We start from the raw sequence: 22,417 nt of genomic DNA, 5'->3' as shown, positions 1-22,417 counted from the left end.
CGTTCTGCCTGCTCGAAAAATACTGGTCCCTGATGGAGCAATCGAGGAAGATGGCCCAATCGAAGTGGGCCGTCCACTGCCAGATGGAGCAGATCCACGAACCAAGGGCGGCATGCCCATTCGGGAGCTACCAGAATGACGGGACCCCGATGGAGCTCTATTCTCCGAATGACCTTGCCCACTAGAGGCCAAGGGGGAAAAACGTAGAGCAGAAGGTGGTCCGGCCAAGGGAGCACTAGGGCATCTACTCCTTCTGCACCTCGCTCCCGCCTGCGACTGAAGAACAGAGGTGCCTTGGTGTTGAGAGATGTCGCCATTAGGTCTAGGCGAGGCGGTCCCCAGCAATGAATGGGAAGTTGCATTGCTTCGTCGGAGAGAGACCACTCTCTGGGGTCCAGTTGCTGACGACTCAGGTAGTCCGCCTGAATGTTGTCTACGCCCGCAATGTGCAAAGCGGCCAGGCGCGCTATGTGCCTCTCCGCCCACGACATCAGACAGGCCGTTTCGAGTGACATGAGTCGGCTCCTCGTACCTCCCTGGCGGTTGATATACGTTACTGTGGTCGCGTTGTCTGATAAGATCCTCATCGCTCGATTCTGCACCAAGGGTAGGAAGTGAATGAGGGCCAGGCGCACTGCTCTTGTTTCCAGCTGATTGATCGGCCAGGTCACTTGTACCTTTGTCCACTGCCCCTGCGCTGAGCTCCGGTCGCATACTGCCCCCCAGCCGGATAGGCTGGCGTCGGTGGTGACCACCACCCAATCCGGTATCTTGAGAGAAATGCCTTAGGCCAGATGCCGCGGGTCCAGCCACCAACACAAGCTGTCTTTGGCAGTCTGAGGGAGAGGGAGCACTATCTGGTAGTCTTGCGAGACTGGTTTCCAATGAGAGAGCAGAGCCGCTTGTAAGGGACGGAGGTGCACAAAGGCCCATGGGACGAGGTCGATTGTGGAGGCCATGGAGCCCAAGAGCCTTAGATAGTCCCGGGACGTGGGCACTGGTAACACAGTAAAGCGCTGTATCTGCTCCCTGAGGGATTGGGCTTTGTCCGGGTGTAGGAAAACCTTGCCCTGAAGAATGTCGAAGCGTGCTCCCAAGCAGTCCAAGTACTGTAAAGGAGTGAGGGAGCTCTTGGTGAAGTTCACCACCCAGCCGAGGGACCGGAGAAGGCTGACGACCCTGGAGTCCACCTCCTGTCCCTGGGAAAAAGACTTCGCTTGAATGAGCCAGCCATCCAGGTAGGGGTGACCTAGGATCCCCTCCCATCTCAGGGCAGCTGCCACTACCAACAAGATCTTCATGAACGTCCGCGGGGCGGTTGCCAGCCCGAAGGGGAGGTCCTGGAACTGGAAGTGCTGATTCAGGATCTTGAAGCGAAGGAACCTCCGATGGGCCTTGAGGATGGGGATGTGGAGATAGGCCTCTGTCAGATCGAGAGAGGCGAGGAATTCTCCTTGATGTACTGCCACAATCACGGAACGCAGCATCTCCATGCGGAAGTGGAGGACCCTCAGGGATTTGTTGACCTCCTTGAGATCCAGGATTGGGCGAAAGGACCCGTCCTTCTTGGGTACAATGAAGTAAATTGAATAATGACCCGAGCCCACCTCACCGAAGGGGACGGGAGCGATGGCCCCGAGGCTCAGGATCTGTCCAGGGTCTGTTGTACCGCCAGTCTCTTGGAGCTCGAACCGCATGGCGAGAAGAGAAACCTGTCCCTTGGGAGGTGGGCAAACTCCAATGCGTAGCAGTTCCTTAAGATGTCCAGGACCCACTGGTCCGAGGTGATGTGGACTCACTCCTCGTAAAAGAGAGAGATTCGTCCTCTGATCCGTGGGGGTCAAGGAGTGGAGAGGCGCGGCATCATTGAGAGGGCCTGGACGAGGCCCCCTGACTCGTCCCCTCCCGAGTGGGCCTGCGACTGCGAAAGGAACGAGGCCAGGACTGGGATCTAGAAGACGGCGTCCGTGGTCCCGGCTGTTTGTAACTGCGGTAGCGACACTGCGCCCGGGATCGAGTTCGGGAGGGAGTAAACGACCTAAGGTTCCGCGGGCAGTCCTCTGGCAGCCGGTGGACCGAATTCTCCCCAAGGGACTTGATGATCTGGTCGAGATCCTCCCCAAAGAGGAACTTGCCCTTGAAGGGGAGAGAGCCCAGGTTGGACTTGGAAGAAGTATCCGCCGACCAGTTACGAAGCCATAGCAGGCACCTCGCTGACACCGAGACCATAGATCTCACCAGAACGTGGAAGAGGTCATACAAAGCGTCCACTCCATTTGCTATGGTGGACTCTAGTCGATCCGCCTGGTGCGCTTCCTCGGGTGGTAGGTCTTGCGAAGTGAGTAGCTGTTGGACCCAGCGGAGTCCCGCCCTCTGCACCAGGGAGCTACAGATGGCCGCGCGAATCCCCAGAGCCGAGACCTCAAAGACTCGTTTGAAGTAGACTTCCAGCTTCCTATCCTGGAGGTCCCGCAGAGCTGTGCCACCTGTCACCGGTATAGTTGTCCTCTTGGTGACCGCCAAGACCACCGAGTCCACCTTTGGGACATTGAGCAACTCCAGGAAGTCCTCTGGAAGGGGATAAAGCTTCTCCATGGCTCGTCTGACCTTAAGAGAGGTCTCGGGAGTATCCCATTCCCTGGCCAAAAGCTGAAGAAAGGTGGGATGGGTAGGAAAGGCCCGGGACAGAGGGCACAAACCGACCAGTAGAGGATCCTCCTTCCTGGCGGAAGAAGCGATGACAGGCGCAGAGGGCCCTGGCGGGCTTCCGCTGAGTACATGGCGGGTCGGGTGGGGGATCAAGGTCCAACTCCTGAAGAATCTGAGGGATAAGATCCTTAAGCTCGTCCCTCCTAAAGATGCGGAGGACCCGCAGGTCATCACTATCTAGCTGTGCCTCCAAGAGGGGATCATCCGGATGAGACAGGGGATCCCCCTCCCGGATCCTGGAAAGAGCCCCCCCCTCCCAGCGAGGGGGGTGCAAAGTGGACCCTGGGGGCCCCATGGAAGGTCCCCGACACCTCCCCCCCCCCCCGCAGAGTCCTGGGTCCCCTGTGGAGTATCCACTAACCAGGGGATCTTGGTGGGAGGTAGTTCCGAAATAGGCGCCCTGGGAGCCTCCAGGCGCTGCAGGTAGGCATTGTGCATAAGCCCAATGAACTCCGGAGAAAAAAGTGGGGGGCCCGGGGGGGTGGGGGGGCAATGGGAGACGCATCCGGGGGTCCCTGATCCCCTAAGGGAGCAATCGGTAGCAGGATCGGTGGAGGGTTTTCACCGGGACCCTCTTCTTCATCCTCTAATGGCTGCAGGTCCTGATCTGGAGAATTCAAAATGGCTGCCGTTCCTGCCGAAGGCGGCGAAGGGGCCAGCCCACGATGTCTGAGTCGCGCCACGGCGCGAGGAGAAAAGGTGTTTAGCAGCCTGGAGGTACCCTCCCCACCAGGGAGGCACCAAGAACAAACACCCTCCCTCGAAAGTCTCGACCCCGGCTCGCCACAGGCCGAGCAGCGGGACAGCCGCGGCATGCTTGCAGGCGGCCGGAGGGGGAAGGGAGGGGGGGGCAAGCCGCGGAGGGGCCGACAGAGTATAGAATTGCCACGGGGAGCATGAACGTCTCGGGGCCACGGGGCAGTCCGCGGCGAAAGAGTGGGGAGAGGCTGGCACCACCAGCTTCCACCACACAGACACAGCTCCGGAGCTGAAAAGCAAAAAATTCACAACCAATTCAAAGGATCCACTTACCCAAAAGAAGAGGGAGGGAGAGAGTGTAGGAGGAGAGAAATGACTAAAGCAGCCCTGCCTGCAAGTCACCAAAACTTTCCATCCTCCTCTGTTTTTTGGTTTGTTTTTTTTAAAACTAACTTGATCCAACATTTAGAGAGAAAAACAACCGAAGAATTATTCTTCATGAAGGGGAAGCACTGGAGTCAGAGATATACTGAGTTCTTACAGAGGGTGCACTGGTTTATATGACAGCACCCTCCGAAGCCTTGTCTGACTCCATCTGCTGGATGGGGGACATAACCCACCGTCTGGACTGATCCTGGTACGTACAGGGAACTAGAGCCTGCAGTCACCAAGCGGCCTCGTGAAGGGGAGGGATCTGGACCACCACCTCAACCGGACAGGGAGAATCCCATGGGATTCAGAAAAATAACAAAAATCCCCAAGCGGAAGGCTCAACAGGAAAAAACAAAAATTGTCTCAGTCACAGAACTGCAGGTTTGCACCATTCTACCATCTGCTGGAGACAGAGAAATACTGAGGAACTGCAGGTAGCACATGTAGTTAAGTAGCAATGCCAGTAAAACTTTCTCTGTCTCCATCTGCTGGAAGGGGGAGACAACCCAGGAGTCTGGACCGATCTGGGTATGTACAGGGAACCTTCACTCTGCAGCTCCTCACTAATTCTCTTCTCTTTCTACACCACTCCTCATGCACTCTGCTCATCAGGCAAATCATTCCTATCTATGCTCTTCTCCTCTTATCGCTAAGTCCAGTCTCCATGCTTTCCACCTGGCTGCATCATATGCTTGGAATGGACTTCCTGAGCTGGTGCCTCTTGCTCCCTCTCTCTTGCTTTATTTAAATCCTCTTTTTAGGGTGCTTTTACATCTTAACCTCTGGTTGTCCCACTTAAATTTTTTTTTTTTTGATGATCTAGACAATAGTCGAACAACCAAACCTGGTCATAAGAAAACACATATAATCTGTAAAATTTGACAAGGACCAGGACCGCAGGTCATGCCTCTGCATCTGCTGGAGTCAGAGAGATACTGAAGGATCGCAGGTGGCACGCCAGTATATCTAGGGGGTGCCTTTTCAGTTTTTCTCTGACTCCATCTGCTGGAAGGGAGGCATAACCCAGCAGTCTGGACTGATCCTGGTACGTACAGGGAATCCCAAAGTCTTTTTTGCCCTGATTGGACAATAAGCTCTACTGAGAAGGAACTCTCTCTTGTATGTTTTTGTACAGCACAGCGCACATCAAGTAGCGCTATACAAGTGTTAAGTAGTAGTATAATAGGCCACAAAGAAGTACACAAGGCTGGAGGAACCACATACAAAGCTAAGACATTAGTTTAAAAAAAAAGAAAGAAAATCCATGCATCACTAATGCCTATGGAACAAGCAGAAAGTGAAAAGAACCACTCTTACCATTTGCTCCTTCCTTCTTTCAATGCTTCTTCATCCTCCTCATCTTCACTGAATTTCAGTTTCTCAGAGTAATCCACCTCATCATGCAAGCCTATGATGAAAGGGGAAAGCAAGCTCAGGGGCAAAAACATCTCATCTTATGTAAAAGGTTTAGAAAATGCACTAAAACTTTTATCCCTGAAAATAAACTGCTTTCTCCTCAAGAAAATCAGCATCAGTTTTACAATGCTGGCATTCTGATACCAACACTAAACTGCCAGAGAGTCTGCCACAATTAGCAAAGAGATGATGTCAGAGGGAGACGGGAGCAGAATTACAGGCTTCATACTAAATTCTGCATGAACAGACATATTTCTCCATTAATTTCCATCTATGCAAGTGCTGTTTATAAGGAAAAAGCTATTTAAAAGGCAGATACAGAGGAAAGCCTGTCAATTCAGTATTCCAGGTAGAGCCCCAGTTTGCTATTCATGGTGCAAGGGGAGGGATTTTCTTTGACAACACTATGGGAAGAACGGGGTAAGGTGAAATTTAAACTTACCTGTTAATTTCCTTTCATTTAGTCCTGCCAAACTACTCCAAACAAGTGGGTTATTAACCCCTGCCAGCAGATGGAAACAAAGAAAAAAAAAAAGCTCAAAGCTGATTTCATTCCCTTTATAGGGGTCTGGTCCTACCTTCAGCCCTTCAGTACCTTATGTCAAATCTAAGACAACTGAAAGCAATTGTTTATTTTGGTTTCCAAATCACCACCACAAACTTGATGCAGCTAAGAAACTTCATCTCATAGTCAGTGACCCAGGAATTACATAATCGCTACACCTAGGTCAAGATTAGGCCAAACTACCTTCAAAGTTGTCAACAATGGATTTCTGAATTTGTCAGACTGAGAAAGGAAAATTGGTTCTTACCTGTTAATTTCATTCCTGTAGTACCAGACTGCTGGGTTTTGCCTCCCTTCCAGCAGATGGAGATGGAGAAAAACTTTGAGAGCACCCCCTCTTAAGCCTGTATGCCATCTGCAGCTCCTCAGTATAAACAGTATCCAAGCAAATATTAAACTTTATGGAACAAAGGCATGTCAAGTGAAGGACCAAGAAAAATTATTAACGCCAACTTTATACAAAAGTTTTCTGCATAGGATGAGGATACCCCTATACTCTCCTTCTGAGGACAAAAATAACCAAATCACAAAAGGAATACTGCAGTGCAAGCAAACGCTCCAGAAACTGAAGACCCCTAATGGGCAGGCATCTGGACTGATCCGAGGTACTACAGGAATGAAAATTAGCAGGTAAGAACCAATTTTCCTTTCCCTGTACGTACCCGGATCAATCCAGAATGCTGGTATGTACCCAATCTGCCCTACATGGGGTGGAATCAGAGAGTCCGGCTCAAATGACACTGCCGCCGAAATTGGCGACGTCCGAAGCCTGGACATCCAAACGGTAGTGTCGGGAAAAGGTATGCAGAGTCTTCCAGGTCGCCACCCTGCAAATTTCTTGCAGTGAAACTGATTTTCCGCCCAGGAAGCTGCCTGCGACAGAGTGGAATGAACCTTCAAACCTTCCGGAACAGCACGACCATGGCAAGTATAAGCGGAAGCAATGGCCTCTTTCAGCTAGTGGACTATAGACATTTTAGACACTTTTTGGCCCTTCTCAGGGCCACTCCACAAGACAAAGAGATGATCCGAGAGACGAAAAGAGTTAGTAACCTCCAAGTAACGCAAGAGGACCCTTCTGACGTCCAAGCGCCTCAATTCCCGCGCATGAGTTTTTATTAAGGCCACATACCTTGTATATTTCTTATTATTCCCTCATGTTTTAGTTGGTTCCCCCCTTGTATGTTAAGTGACTTTATTCGCGTTATCAACACTATGTGCATTGTTCTTTGTAAAGCGCTTTTAGCTACATTTTTTGTTTAATGTGAACCGATGAGATGTTCCCAATGTTCATCGGTATATAAAAGCTTCTAAATAAATAAATAAATAAATAAATAAATAGAGTTGACTCCATTTCAGCATTAGGAAAAATTGGTAATTCTACCAACTGACTCAGGTGAAAGGCCAAAACCACCATTAGAAGAAAGGAGGGAACCGTTCTGATAGAAACTCCCGAATCCGAAATCCACAAAAATGGCTCCCGGCAAGAGAGCTTGCAACTCTGACACTCTTCTAGTGGCACAGTCACCACCAAAAACACTGTTTTCAAAATCAAGTCCTTTAACAATGCCTTCCTAAGATGTTCAAAAGGAGCTTCACACAAGACTTTAAGGACTAAGTTAAGACTTCAGGAGGGACAAATGGGACGAACTGGAGGATTCAAATGCTTTACTCCATGAAGAAAACAAACCATTCGGGATGTGCCACAGGGTCGCACCCTGAACGTTGCCCCTGAGGTACCCCAGAGCCGCCACCTGTACCCTAAGGGAAATAAACAACAAGCCCTTAGTGAGGCCCTTCTGCAAAAAGGTCAGGATTTGGGCCACCGAGGTCTGATGAGGAAGAACTCTGCTCCTCACACCAGAATGAGAAAACTTTCCAAACACTGACATAAGTTAAGGAGATAGTCATCTTGTGAGCTCAAAGCTGGGTAGTAATGACAGCCTCCTAGTAGCCTTTACTCCTCAGCTGCCTCCTCTCAAAAGCCAGGCAGCTAGACAGAAGCAATCCGCCTGGTCGAAAAATACGGGGCCTTGCCATAGCACGTTCGGAAGATGAGCCAGGCGCAGGGGACCGTCCACTGCCAGATTGACCAGGTCTGCAAACCAAGGTCTTCAGGGCCACCAAAATCACCAGACCAGGATGAACCTCTAGTCTCCAAAGAATCTTTCCTTTCAGAGGCCACGGAGGAAACACAAAGCAGGACTGTGTTCAGCCACGGGAGTATCAGGGCATCAACCCCTTCCGCTCCGTGTTCTCTCCGGTGATGGAAGAATCGTGGGGCCTTGGCATTCCTGTGAGTCGCCATCAAGTCCAGATGGGGAACACCCTATCTGCGAGAGATGAGCTGCATGGCTTCATCTGATAGCTCCCACTCTCCAGGGTCTAGCCTTTGACGGCTTAGAAAATCCGCCTGCACGTTGATAGTCCCCACTATATGCGATGTAGCCAGCACAGACAGATTCTGTTCCACCCACTCCGTCAACTGAGCTGCCTCCAAGGCTACTGGGCGACTCCTGGTCCTGCCCTGACGGATGATTTAGGCCACTGTCATTGCACAGTCTGACAGTACTCGCACCGCCCATTTGCGCAAGAGTGAGAGAAAACTCTGCAATGCCAAGCACACCGCTCTCATCTTGAGGCGATTGATAGACCACGTTGCCTCCTCCTGAAACCATTGGCCCTGGACCAAATGAGACTGACACACTGCCCCCCAATCAGCGGGACTGGCATCCGTCGTCACAATCATCCACTGAGGCACCTTGAGATCCACTCCACGCGCCAAGTGTTCTTGCACTAGCCACCAACCAAGACTGGACCCTAGCGGACTCCGTGAGTGGTAAGGGAACTTTCACTTCCAACATAGGATCCCACCAGGACAACAACGCCCTCTGTAAGGGCTTCATATGAGCAAAGGCCCACAGCACCAACTTCAGAGTGGATGCCATGGATCCCAGGACCTGCAAGTAATTCCACACTCTGGAAACTGATAACTCAAAGTGCTGAACTTGAGAGTGCAGCTTGGTGGCTCTCATCCGGGACAAAGACCTTGCCCATCCAGGTATCGAACCGAGCTCCTAAGAAGCCCAGGACCTGAGATGGATGCAGGTGACTTTTGGCCTGGTTGACCACCCATCCAAGGGACTGAAAGCAATGCATGACCACTTCCACTGCCTGCTTGCAGAGTGCTCAGACTACACCCGAATAAGCCAATTGACCAAATACGGGTGGACTAGAATCCCTTCCTTGCAAAGGGCCGCTGCTACCACCACCATCACCTTGGTGAAAGTATGTGGAGCCGTCGCCAGACTGAAAGGAAGAGCGCAGAACTGGAAATGCAGGCCAAGGGACAGGAAGCGAATACATTTCTGATGATCCCTGCAGATACCTATGTGCAGATATGCTTCTGTCAGATCGAGAGAAGTCAAGAACTCCCCCTTGTGCACCACCGCAATGACCGAGCGCAAGGTCTCCATATGAAAGTGTGGGACCTTGAGGGCCCTGTTCATAGTCTTCAGATCCAGAATGGGGCAAAGGACCATTCCTTCTTCGGCACCACAAAGTAAATGGAATAACGTCCCATCCCCCATTTTCCTGGAGGAACAGGAACAATGGGCCCCAGGGATTCCAGCCGGTGGATGGTTTGACGGACTATTTGTCATTTTGGCAGGGAGTCTCATGGAGAGATCAGAAAGAGGTCTCGAAGAGAATGAGCAAATTCTAAAGCGTAGCTGTAAGCAATGATACTGCGTATCCTCTGGTCGGACGTTATCTTGGTCCATTGCTTGAAGAAAAGGGAGAGTCATCCCCGATGACTGGCACAACGAAACTGGCTAGCTGCAACTCGTTGTAAAGATTTGGCCACGAGAGTTCTCTGGCCGGGGCTATCTCGGCTGGCTCGATGACAGCAAAAAGACTGTGACCAGGATTGAGACCTCCCAGAGGTTTGTCACTGGCCCATGCTAACTGCTCTATTCTGGCGAAAACACCGCTGGCCCGTGAAGCGAGAGCGGGTCAGAGAGACCCCCACTAGATCCCTTCAGCTTACCTTCTGCCATCTTGTGCACCTTATTGTCACCCAGAGACTTGATTAGTTTCTCCAAGTCCTCACCAAAGAGGAACTTTCCTTTGAAAGGGAGCGCACTAAGCTGCGCCTTAGAGGAAACGTCCGCCGACCAATTATGCAACCATAATAGCCTCCTGACCGATATAGATGACATCATAGTTCTAGAGGAGTTCCGAAGGAGATCATATAAGCCGTCCGCACCGTAGGCCACTGCCGCCTCAAGGCGCTCCGCCTGAGCCGATACCTGAGGCACTCTCAAGAGCTGCTGAACCCATCTCAGGCCCGCCCTGAGCGCAAGGCTGCTGCAGATGGCTGCCCAGATTTCCAGAGCAGAGACTTCAAAGATGCGTTTAAGGTGGACCTTGAGCTTCCTGTCCTGGAGGTCCATGAGGGCTGCCACCCCAGCCAATGGAATAGTGGTCCTCTTGGTGACCGCGGAAACCAAAGCATCCACCTTCAGGACCTTCTGTAGCTCTAGGGTTTCCCTCCAGCAATGGGTAAAGCTTCTTCATAACGCTACCGACATCCAGGCCCACTTCCAGAGTATCCCACTCTCGGACCATTAGTTGCTAGATCATCCGAGGAAACGAAAAAGTCTTAGCTGGGCTCCGTAAATCCACCAGGACCGTGCACACTATATCCAGGCTGGGGTCCCCTGGAGGTGCCGCAATTCACAGCTCCGCCAGGACATGCAGGATGAGGGGACTAAGTTCCTCCCTCTGAAAAAAGTGAACGACCCTAGGATCATTTCTGTCCAGTGGTGCCACCTTCTCCGGTTCATCTCCCACCCCCGTCAGAGGTGTGGGAGTATAAAGAGGGTCCTCGCCCAAGGCCTGCCCTAGCCTGGGCTCCACCGTAGCGAGATCATCGGAGGGGCCATGGACTCTCCGAACCTGAACGGCCTCTTGCGGCTCCAGTCGCCTGGGCAGCTTGCAAGGTGGCCCTTCCGGGAGCCGAGGCCCCCCCCCCCCCCCGGCCCCCCAGTCTGGACCTGGCTAGCCAAATAGGCCTGGTGCATCAGAATAACAAATTCTGGTGAAAAACCAGCCAGGCCCAGGAAATCCCTCCCCCGGGGGAACAGGGGGGGGGAGTCTGTGGGTGGTCGAAAAGGGAGTCCTGGGGATTCCTCGTACTCAAAACTGCCAGCGAAAGGGACGGCCTTGCTCTCCTCCCGACAGCCCATCTACCTTGCCCCATGAACCTGGCCATCAGACCTACCGCCGCATTGGAGGAGCCCTCCACGCCAGGGAGGCAGCGCGCACAGATACCTGAACAGGAGAGCTGCGGAATCAGCTCCCCGCAAGCCTCACCACTAGTGCCACGTGGCATACTGCGTGCCGAAAAAGCCCGTGCAGACGGCGCCAATCCCCCAGTGCACCACGAGCAAGATCCGGGAAACACCCCGAAAGTACAGCCCTTCAGCGCGACTCGATCCCCGAAGGTCAGACGCACCAGCAACAACTGCTGCTCCAAGCACTGCTGATTTTGTATTTTAAGTTTGGGGGGTTTTTTTGTTTGGTTTTGGGGGTTTTTTTTAAGAACCCCCAAAGGTTCAGAATCGCAGGTTTTGCACCATCTCCATCTGCTGGAGACAGAGAAATATTGAGGAGCTGCAAGTGGCACACCAGCTTAAGAGGGGGTGCTCTCAAAGTTTCTCTCTGTCTCCATCTGCTGGAAGGGAGGCAAAACGCAGAAGTCTGGACTGATCCGGTTACGTACAGGGAACCCTTGATTGTTGTGGCTTCCTTCGGTGGATTCTAGACTAGTCTAGCAGGACTAAAATGAAAGGAAATGAACAGGTAAGTTTAAATTTCACCTCTCTTATTGTTCATGCCAGACCAGTCCAAACAAATGGGATAAACCAAAGCTCCACCCAGACCAAGCGTAGCCTTTCCCGGCCTGCACACCCACACTAAGATCTTCAGGGCAGGAATGCAACATAGACAAGGGTGCTGCCCTGCCATTATCCCCTGGAAAGACAGATTCTCATTCTGCCTACGAGGAATCCTGTACCCTCAATCAAGTGGGCTTGACAGACCTCTAGGACCTACAAACTCTTGCTGGAGCAGGTCTAAGTGCTCATCTCCTTGATTCCTCCTAAAATCAGTGCCTTAGAAACCACTGTGCTTTAACAGGACACATCAAAGACCAAAACCACAAAAAAATAACACCTATAAACACCTCAAAGGTGACCAACAACAGACTTGAGAATGGCCATCTCTGTACTGGCCTACATTGCTCTACTTTCTCATCACACAAGTAAGAAAAAACTTATTCTGACAGAAGTGAAACACTACCATTAGAAGGGGGATAGTATTGGGCTCAGCAATACCTCTCCATTAAAATTACCAAAGGCCACCAAGGAGACTGACTTCGACAACAAAAATCAAAGAGATGCCCTATGGAGCTTTAGAGGAAGGGTGGCCAGATCCCTTCAAAACTAAACCAAAATGAGTAAACCTTCCACAGCAGAACACTTGCTTTCTTGATTCCTTAAAACAACATATCCCATGCAAGAAAGTAGCAAGACAGCTTACATGACTGTGTCCCTTCCAGTAAGCCAGAGCAGACATCTGCCCTCTGTGAGATTTTCAAATTATACATTCATCTCAGTCTCCTCTGGTGGACAAACCAGATTGAAGAAATGGATATTTCAAAGGGAAATACTGCCTCCTCTGTAAACTGGACTGACAGAAGCTCCAAACTCTAATTCCGGTTCAGTAATGGTCTTCTTTCATACCACTGAAGACTGTAACCCAATATTAAGTATCCTTATTATGTAGCTGGTTCTTTCAACAGTTAAGGTTGTAAACCCTAGAAGATACTTTCTAGTCTCTTCTATAACCTAAAAGAATCCTCTGACTGGGGGAAAGGGTGAAAGAGAACCTCTGCTTGCATTTTCAGAACTGGTCCGCATCAGGCCCGAGGATCCTGCGGAAGGATCTCCCTGTCATCCGAATGGTCCGAAGATGAACAGTCCACCGGACAAGAAATAGACCTGAGAGGGCATTTGGATTTCGTGGATCCCACCATCAGTAGGGACTTGGGACACTTATGGGTCGAGGTGGCCTCCTTTCCAGCCACCGAAGGCGCTGGAGTTGGACGAGGGACCCTGTTACCCTGACGTCTAGCTGCCTTCCGGGCTTAAAGGCCTTGTGGAGCAATAAAACAAAATCTAAGGATGTTGAAGACGACGACTCATCCGAGGTCCCCCTGGGGTCATCTCCTGAGGAATGCTCCTGAGCAGCCTGTGAATCCCCCCCCCCCCCCCCCGAGAGGCCCCAGGCCGCAGTGAGAGAGGTGGTGGGGAATTCCCTTCCCCCAGAGCAGATTTCTCCTGATTCCTTAATGTTTTTAAGATGGCCTCCATTCCCACGCTCAGCAGGAACAGGTCTGAGGGTTGGCGCTGAGAATCGAGCCCTCCCAGGCTCTCGGCACACTCTGGAGCCGCTGCCGTGGGAAGTTTCACTCACAGCCCTCTCCGAGGTTCCCTCCCGTCCCAAGAGGCACTCGGAACAAATGCTGGCTCTTGAGAGCCGCGCGTGCTCCCTCACGCGGAGCAGGCCGTACCACGCGGCATGACGAGCGGACTAAATTTAGCCCGGGAACCCGGCTGTAAGCGGCGGGTTAAAATTAGCCCGGGAGCCCGGTGGTATGCGGCTGGGCTGCAAAGCGGCGGCGAGGGAGGGAGGAGCCGAAGAGGACGCTGGACCGGCCGTAAAATGAAGAAAGAAAATACCTGTTTTTATTTTTTTTTTATTTTTAAAGGCTCCATGTTCCTTCCTTCTGAAGGTGAGTGAACCGGGCTCCCTGGTATCACCCTCAGTCGCTGGCAGTTACTGGGTCCTCAACCCCTTGCTCCTCAGCCTCTATTATCAGGGGGGATGGTCCAACCAAGACCTGACAACCTCCTGGGAGGCTTAAAGGCTATCCACTTTTATTTATTTATTTATTTTTTAAAGCCTCCACCATCTGCTGGAGACAGAGAAATACTGACAGACTCTAGGTGGCACCTCAGGGTATAACTTTTCTGTCTCCATCTGCTGGAGGGGAGGCAAAACCCAGGAGTCTGGACTGATCCGGGTACGTCATTTCACATAGCTACCTGGTGGGGGAGAGAGACTATTAAAAAAAAGAAAGATCATTTAAACAGAGACTCAATTATTTTATCATGATGGACCCTGAATGCTGTGCTCCCATTCACAGAGTATGTTCTTAAAAGATGAAGATAAGCCCCCCAGGTAAACACTATATTCTTCTCTTCCCTGGGAAGAAAATATAGATCCCTCACATTCTGGCCATATTAAGGCTGGAACCATGTGTCTCATACTAAGATCTTGCATCCAACAGTCAGAAATAGCAGAAAACTCTAGGAGAGGGTATCTAAGAGCACCCAAGAATAAGAGATCCCCTACAAATTACTACCTCATTGCTCATCCAAGAGCTACAGGTCATGCCCCAGAATTAAGGATCATCAGCTTCTCTCTCCTGAATAGCCTCCCCACTGAGGCCTTGTTCCCTTCTGAGGAGGCAATCACCCCTTGTCCACTGGATCGGCTACCTCCTTCTCCTCTTGTCCAGCCAATTCCCTAGAACTGTCTCAGCCAGTGGAGCTCTCTAGCACCCCAAATGCTGCCAAGGATAAACTAACATTCTTCTGTGCAGGGACATGGACTAAGACTGGGAAGGGCTCGAGGAGATATCCAAAGTTGCTGCCCAAACAAGTCCACTCTAGAATTTTGTTTTCTATAACAGGCTATAGCAACCTACAACTTTACAAGCCTAATATAGCTTAAGAGACACTCTGGGAATCTTCATTTGTGTAAAGGGGAAGAAAGCCATTTCTGCAAGCTGTTCCCTCCATCACTCAGCTATCAGATAGGGCAGGAAATAGGAGCAGCACATGTATGTGTGGTTGCATGCTGAAATAACTGAGAAGAGAACTAGAGCTGCGCAGGTTCTGCTGTTCCTGAGAGAAAATGTGTAGCCTCCCTCTGAAACTTCTCTGTTCAACTATCAAAGGGAAAGGGGAGAGGTAAAGTGTCTGACATGCTTAATTTATTATTTATTTTTAGCATGAACCAGCAATAAAATGTCTGATCTGGCCAAAACAGAAATGCTGAACAGGCCCTGTTCCCTGCGCATTATAGCACCGCCTTTCATCACAGGGGCCAAGGCTCAATATGGGGAGTCCATCCAATTTTGCTCTTGGCAGGGTGCTGACCCACTGCAGTTTGCACCTGTCCACTTGGAACCTGCCTATTCACAAGCCAGGCAGAATGCACCCACTGACATGCTAAGCCACAGGACTTGCATGCAACACCAGGCCTCCCTCTTTTTACAGCCTTACTGAAAGCCAGGAGAGGGAAGGAAAGGAGAGAGTTATCTCAAACACCCCAACCAAGTCCAAATCCGGCACAGCATCATCAGAGATTGGGAGGCAGTTCAGGGAAAAGACTATGCTGCAAGTCTAATTTTTTTTTTTTTTAACTACTGCCTCCCTGTTGCTCTCTCAGAATACAGAGAGCTATCAGTAGCTCCAGCTGCCGGATTCACCAAAAGAAAATTATTCCTTACCTGCTAATTTTCGTTCCTGTAGTACCATGGATCAGTCCAGACGGTAGGATCAGTCCAGACGGTGGGTTATGTCCCCCGTCCAGCAGATGGAGTCAGAACAAAAAGGCTCGGGGGGGAAGTCCTATATAACCTCACCTCCCTTGCCTCAATCCTCAGTAACTAGACTATCAAAGTCAAGAAGAGAAGAGACAGAGGGATCAAGGAAATAAATGCTCTCAAGGCAACTTTAACAAATTCATAACTGCAGAACACCCAGCCCCAAAAGGAACTTGCAAACAGAACTATGAGACAAAAAACAGACCCTGGATCTACAGGGAGCTCAAAGGAGATTCGGAAAAGACAGTCGAGCAGAGGCGTACCCCAACACAAACCCCCCAACAGCCAACAGGGAGGGCGTCTGGACTGATCCATGGTACTACAAGAACGAAAATTAGCAGGTAAGGAATAAATTTTCTTTTCCCTGTACGTACCAGGATCGGTCCAGACGGTGGGATGTACCAAAGCTTCCCTACTCTGGGTGGGCCGAAGACAGCCCTGCTCGAATGACACTATCCCCGAAGGATCCAAAAACTGTAGCCCGTACATACAAACGATAGTGCCTTGAAAAAGTATGGAGCGACTTCCAAGTGGCCGCCTTGCAGATTTCTTGCGAGGACACCGACGTGCTTTCCGCCCAAGACGTAGCTTGAGACCGAAGGGAGTGTGCCTTAACCCTCAGCGGCGGGTGCCGTCCCGCACTGAGATATGCGGAGGAAAGCACTCCCTTCAGCCACCGGGTAATGGTGGCCTTGGAAGCCATACGACCCTTCCTAGGTCCCAACCAGAGAACAAACAAATGATCCGAAAGCCGGAAAGCATTGATGGACGCCAAATATTGCATCAGACATCGCTTGACATCTAAATTGCGAAGACCTCTGGAGTCTGCCGAGGAAAAAGAAGGCAATTCCACCGACTGGTTGAGATGAAAGGTGGAGACTACCTTAGGTAGAAAGGAGGGTACCGTGCGCAAGGAAACCCCTTCCTCAGTGAAACGGAGGTATGGCTCTCGACAGGACAACGCTTGAAGCTCGGAAATGCGACGCGCCAAACTGATCGTTACCAGAAAAATAGTCTTGAAGGTGAGATCCTTAAGGGTGGCAGCCCGGAGAGGCTCGAATGGTGGACCGCTGAGAACGCGGAGGACCAGGTTGAGACTCCAAGAAGGACAAGATGGTCTAGCCGGTGGCTTCAGATGCTTTACCCCCTTGAGGAAACGCAGTATATCCGGATGGGATGAGAGTAACGAATCATTTCTGTTGTGAAGGAAAGCCCCCAAAGCCGCCACCTGGACCCTGATAGAGTTATATGCGAGGCCCAAGTCCAGACCGTCCTGCAGAAAAGAGAGAATCTGTGCCACCGAGGCGTGAGACGGAGGAATGGTACGCGACCCGCACCAAGTCTCAAAAACCTTCCACACCCTCACATACGCAACGGAGGTGGACGTCTTACGTGCCCGCAAGAGTGTCGAAATCACCGCCTCCGGATAGCCACGACGCCTCAGCTTACGCCTCTCAAAAGCCAAGCCGCAAGACAGAAGCGATCTGCCTCTTCGAAAAATATGGGACCTTGACGGAGAAGACGCGGAAGGTGACCGAGACGTACCGCCCCCCCCCCCCCCCCCCCGTGCCTGGTTGAGAAAGTCCGCGAACCACGACCGTCGGGGCCACTCCGGTGCCACCAGGATTACCGGGCCCTGATGACACTCTATCCGCCTAATCACCTTCCCCACCAGAGGCCACAGCGGGAAGACATACAACAGGATCTGCCTGGGCCACGGAAGAACCAGAGCATCTACCCCTTCCGCGCCATGTTCTCTTCTGCGGCTGAAGAAGCGAGGTGCCTTTGTATTGCCGGCCGTGGCCATGAGATCCATGTGAGGAATCCCCCAATGACGTACGATCAGACTCATCGCCTCCCCTGAGAGCTCCCACTCCCCGGGATCTAGATGTTGACGGCTGAGGAAGTCCGCCTGTACATTGTCCACGCCTGCGATGTGGGAGGCTGCCAGGTGGAGCAAATGGAGTTCCGCCCACTGCATCAGCTTTTCTGCCTCCCACTAGCCGTGTCGGCTCCTTGTGCTTCCCTGGTGATTAATGTATGCCACCGTGGTCGCGTTGTCCGAGAGGATCCTGACCGCCCGATGACGAACCAGAGGCAGGATGCCCTTCAATGCTAATCGAACCGCTCTGGTCTCCAAGCGGTTGATGGACCACTGCGTTTGTTCGGTCGTCCACCGGCCCTGGATGGAGCTCGACCGACAGATCGCTCCCCAGCCAGTGAGGCTGGCGTCCGTGGTGACCACCACCCAGTCCGGAACCTCCAGGGACACCCCTCGTGCCAAGTGTTGGGGCTCCAGCCACCAGCGGAGGCTGAGACGAGCTGGTGCTGGGACCGGGAGGACCGCCTGGAAATCCCGCGACACCGGCTTCCATTGGGACAGCAATGCCTTCTGGAGAGGACGCAGGTGCGCAAAGGCCCACGGCACCAGGTCAATAGTGGAAGCCATGGTACCCAGAACCTGTAGATAATCCCACACTGTGGGGGTCGGGAGTGCCGTGAAACGAAGAATCTGCGCGCGCAACGCTTGAGCCCGCTCCGGCCGCAAGAACACCTTGCCCTCCTTTGTGTCGAAGTGTGCGCCCAGAAATTTCAACGACTGAGATGGAGTCAGGTTGCTCTTGCCGTAGTTGATGATCCAGCCCAGAGACCGAAGCAGTCACACCACCCGGTCCACTACTTGAAGAACCTGAGTCAAAGACCGCCCAAATGAGCCAGTCGTCCAGGTAGGGGTGAACCAGGATCCCTTCCCGACGTAGTGCCGCCGCTACTTCTACCATCACCTTCCTAAAGACGCGTGGAGCTGTTGCCAAGCCGAAGGGAAGGGCTCGGAATTGGAAATGTTGTCCCAGAATCTTGAAGCGAAGATAGCGTTGATAATCCCGATGGATTGAGATATGAAGGTATGCCTCCGTGAGATCCAGAGAAGCGAGGAATTCCCCTTGATGGACCGCAGCCAGCACCGAACGGAGAGTTTCCATGCGAAAGCGCGGTACCCGGAGAGACCGGTTGATGGTCTTGAGATCCAGGATGGGTCAGAAAGTGCCCTCCTTCTTGGGTACCACGAAATAGATGGAATAATGTCCTCGACCCAGCTCGGAGGCAGAAACCGGCACTATCGCACCTAGTGCAAGTAGGCGATCGAGGGTCTGACGAACGGCCCTTTGCTTGTGTAACAACCCGCATGGGGAGAAGAGAAACCTGTCCCTGGGCGTGTGGACAAAATCCAATGCGTAGCCGTGTTTTAGAATATCCAGGACTCACTGATCCGACGTGATGCGGACCCACTCTTCGTAGAAGAGAGCAAGCCGGCCCCTGACCCGCGGGGTCTGCTCGTGGGTCTGCCTGGCATCATTGTGTTGATTTCGAGGCGGTGCCCAAACCTTGGCCCTCCTTGCCGGGCCTGCGCCCACGAAAGGACCGGTTCCAGGTATGGGAGCGAGACGCCTGAGCCCAGGGTGGCTGCTGCTGCCTTGCAGTCCGAGACCGGTGTTGGTTCCGGGACCGGTTCCTAGAGGAACTGAACGATCTGGTGGAGCGGGGCCTATCCTCCGGGTGTCTATGCATCGCATTTTCATTGAGGGACTTGATGATTTGGTCCAGATCTTCCCCAAATAAGAACTCGCCTTTGAAGGGAAGCGACCCCAGTCGGGTCTTAGATGAGGAATCCACCGACCAGTTGCGGAGCCACAGAAGACGACGGGCCGAAACCGCCACCACCATTGATCGAGCCAGGACCCGGAGGAGGTCATATAGAGCGTCTGCCCCATAGGCCACCACGGCCTCCAATCTATCCGTCTGCTGAGCCTCGGCAGTCGGTAAGTCTTGTGAGGTGAGCAGTTGTTGCACCCAACAGAGTCCCACTCTCTGTGCCAAAGAACTACAGATGGCCGCTTGAACCCCAAGCGCCGAAACCTCGAAGACTCTCTTGAGATATACCTCCAACTTCCTGTCCTATGGGTCCTTCAATGCCGTGCCGCCCGTGACCGGGATGGTGGTACGCTTCGTAACTGCCGAGACAGCTGAATCCACTGCCGGGACCTTGAGCAGCTCAAGGAACTCCTCAGGGAGGGGATAGAGCTTCTCCATAGCTCTACTGACCCTGAGCATGGTCTCCGGCACGTCCCACTCCCTGGAGATCAATTGCAAAAAGGTGGGATGCGTCGGAAAGGCTTTAGACAGGGGCTGGAGGCCCGCCAGGAGAGGGTCCCCCTTCCTCACCTTGGGATCTGGTCCGACAGGCTCCGGAGGGGCATCGATGTCCATCTCCTGTAGAATATGAGGAATAAGGTCATCCAGTTCATCCGACTGAAAAATGCGGAGGACCCTCGGATCGTCACCCTCCACTTGGGCCGCCAAGGTGGTATCATCCCCGGCTGGATCCGGGAGGGGGTCCCTCTCCGGAGTGGCGTGCAAGACTTGCGACGGCACAGCGGGATCACGGGAGGGACCCCGGCGCTTCTCCTGATGGTTGGCCACTGCCATGTGGTGGAACCCCCCCCCAAGGAGGGAGCCGTGCACGCCAGTTTAGGGGGGAGAGGTCCCATGGGAAATCCCAGAGGATGGCTGCTGCTCTGCAGGAAGGCCCTGTGCATCAGAACCATAAATTCCGGCGAAAATGAGGGCAGCTCCGGGAGGGGGCAAACCGGGGACTCCCCATCCGGCAAACTCTGTTCCTGCTCCCCAAACGGAGCTAAAACTGGAGGCGTCGCCGATGTCGGGTCCCCTGCCTCTTCTGAAATGCCGGCATCCTTGTCCGAAAAAAAGATGGCCGCCGTTCCCGCGCTCAGCGGGAACGGGACCTGCCACTTCCGAGCCATGCGATCCTCCCCGCAGTCTCCTGTGCCGTCGCGGGGAGGCAGCTCGGCAGAGCCCCTCCCGCGACAGCCAGCTCCCGTCGCCCGCAAGAAGCACAGGCCGCCGCGTGCGGCATAATGAGGCCCCGGGGGAGGCAGGAACCAAGAGGAGCGGCAAAAAACCCCGGCGTTTACTGGACCAAGGCACGCGCGGATCACACCCCCCCCCCCTCCCCCCCGACTTGAAGGAGCCACCAGGGAATCTGACCTCCCAGCAGTTAGCGGCCCCGGGGAATGGTACGTCGTGGGGCCGCGGGTCGGCAGCAACGAGTGGAAGGAGGGGGAGGGGGAAGAGATCAGCACCACTGACGTGCACCCCCGCGATCCGGCACGGTCCCCAGCTCCGGTGAGTACAGCTAGAGGGTAACAAACCCTAAAAACAAAGGCATACACTTACCCCAAAACCTGACGGCAAAGGAGAGGGAAAGAGAACAGGAGGAAGCAAGAGAGCAGACCTGTCAGCAAGCCCTTCCTGCTCTAACCCAAAAACAAACCACTGTAGCTTAACTTTGTTTTTATTACTTTTTTTTTTTTTTTATACTTGATCCCTCAGAAGTCAGAAAAAGAAGCCTAGAAACCTAAGCTCCTGTGCTGGGGACTGCCAGTCCCCTGCTCACATCTGCTGGAGTCAGAAGATACTGGGGATTGAGACAAGGGAGGTGAAGTTATATAGGACCTCCCCCTAAGCTTTTTTGCTCTGACTCCATCTGCTGGACGGGGAACATAACCCACCGTCTGGACTGATCCTGGTACGTACAGGGAAAGGAACAGTTACCCAGGACCACCCAGTTTTTGACCACTGGTGTGGGAACTCAGACCCCAAATGAGTGGTTCCCAAGGGGAAGGGAGAATCAGTCCCACCAGGACCATCAGCCAGAGAACCCCCAAGACCCAGCCTTCGCTCCACCGAGAATCTGGGCCTAACAAACCTTCCCTGGAGTGGCCTATATGTAGCTGTGCACCAGTCCACACCATCTGCACCATATGCTGGAGAGAGAGAGAGAAATACTGAAGAACTGAAGACAGCACCAGACCCCTTTAGGGGGAGTGAAGTCAGCTTTGAGCTTTTTTCCCTATCTCCATCTGCTGTCAAGGGGGCATAACCCACTTGTTTGGACTGGTCTGGCATGGACAACAGGAAAATAAAGATTTATGGCTCTTGACAGAGGTCTAATACTAAGACAATTCTACCCCGGCTAAATCACATGCCAGTTCCCAATTTCTTACCAGCCCAGCCATCATCAGCATCATTGTCCAGCTCATCCAGCTCCTTCAGATCTTCTGCATTGATAATGGTGGCTCGTGGAGGTCTTTCTCCTGGAGACCTAGCCGGACGGTTTGGGCGGGATGTCCCTGCAGGGTACCTGTTCTCCTTTCTGCAGGTGACAGTATGGAGGTTATGTGTATCCTCACAGCTCAGGGATGAGAGGTCCCTAACCCACTATCATGAAAGTTCTCCTCTATACTCTGTGGTAAATTGCCAGAAACCCAAAACAGACATGCATCGCTGTTTCGAGCTTATGTCTGGCTAAAAACTCCTTTGGTTTCCTTGAACCCTATCACAGTGCGTTTTCCATTGACTATTTGATACTGGATAATCGAGGTCATCATTACTTTTTCCTCACCTCTTAACTAACTGATATAATGTAGATGGAAATTCAAAAGTGATTTATGAAACAGGCATTGTTAATGGAAATAAGCAGAGTAATAAAAAAGGGATCATTCTTCATGTCTTACTACCTATGGGACTGTGTAAGTGCTCACCCTTCCTGGTCATTCATCTGGAACTGTCTGAAAGGAACACGAGGTTCAAGCCGAGAGTGAGAGGGAAGAAGAGGGTAGGATACATGTTCCAATGCGCCTGGTGGTTCAGATGACTGCTGGGGACACATCTGAAAAACACAAAATCAGGCAAATTATAAATATAGCTTCAACAGCCAAGAACAATATGTTCCCCCTCAACACAAAGTGGATGCAAGGAACTGGCACAGGAATACCCAC

At 52.4% G+C, this 22,417-nt stretch overlaps 1 protein-coding gene across 12 annotated transcripts in view; it reads right to left on the bottom strand.

Annotated features, from left to right (window-relative positions):
- The window catches only part of PRRC2B (proline rich coiled-coil 2B), a 393,423-nt gene that overhangs the window by 266,440 nt on the left and 104,566 nt on the right, over positions 1–22,417 (bottom strand). For all 12 annotated transcript variants that reach the window (XM_029612564.1, XM_029612560.1, XM_029612569.1 and 9 more), the window contains exons 8-10: positions 22,181–22,308; positions 21,644–21,792; positions 5,158–5,248 (exon numbers count right to left, since the gene is read on the bottom strand). In XM_029612564.1, the coding sequence (XP_029468424.1) occupies positions 5,158–5,248; positions 21,644–21,792; positions 22,181–22,308 (368 nt within the window). The remainder of the gene's footprint in view (positions 1–5,157; positions 5,249–21,643; positions 21,793–22,180; positions 22,309–22,417) is intronic.

Source organism: Rhinatrema bivittatum, chromosome 8, assembly GCF_901001135.1.
Source record: "Rhinatrema bivittatum chromosome 8, aRhiBiv1.1, whole genome shotgun sequence".
Taxonomy (NCBI): Eukaryota; Metazoa; Chordata; class Amphibia; order Gymnophiona; family Rhinatrematidae; genus Rhinatrema; species Rhinatrema bivittatum.
This window is presented reverse-complemented; position numbering and strand designations above follow the sequence as displayed.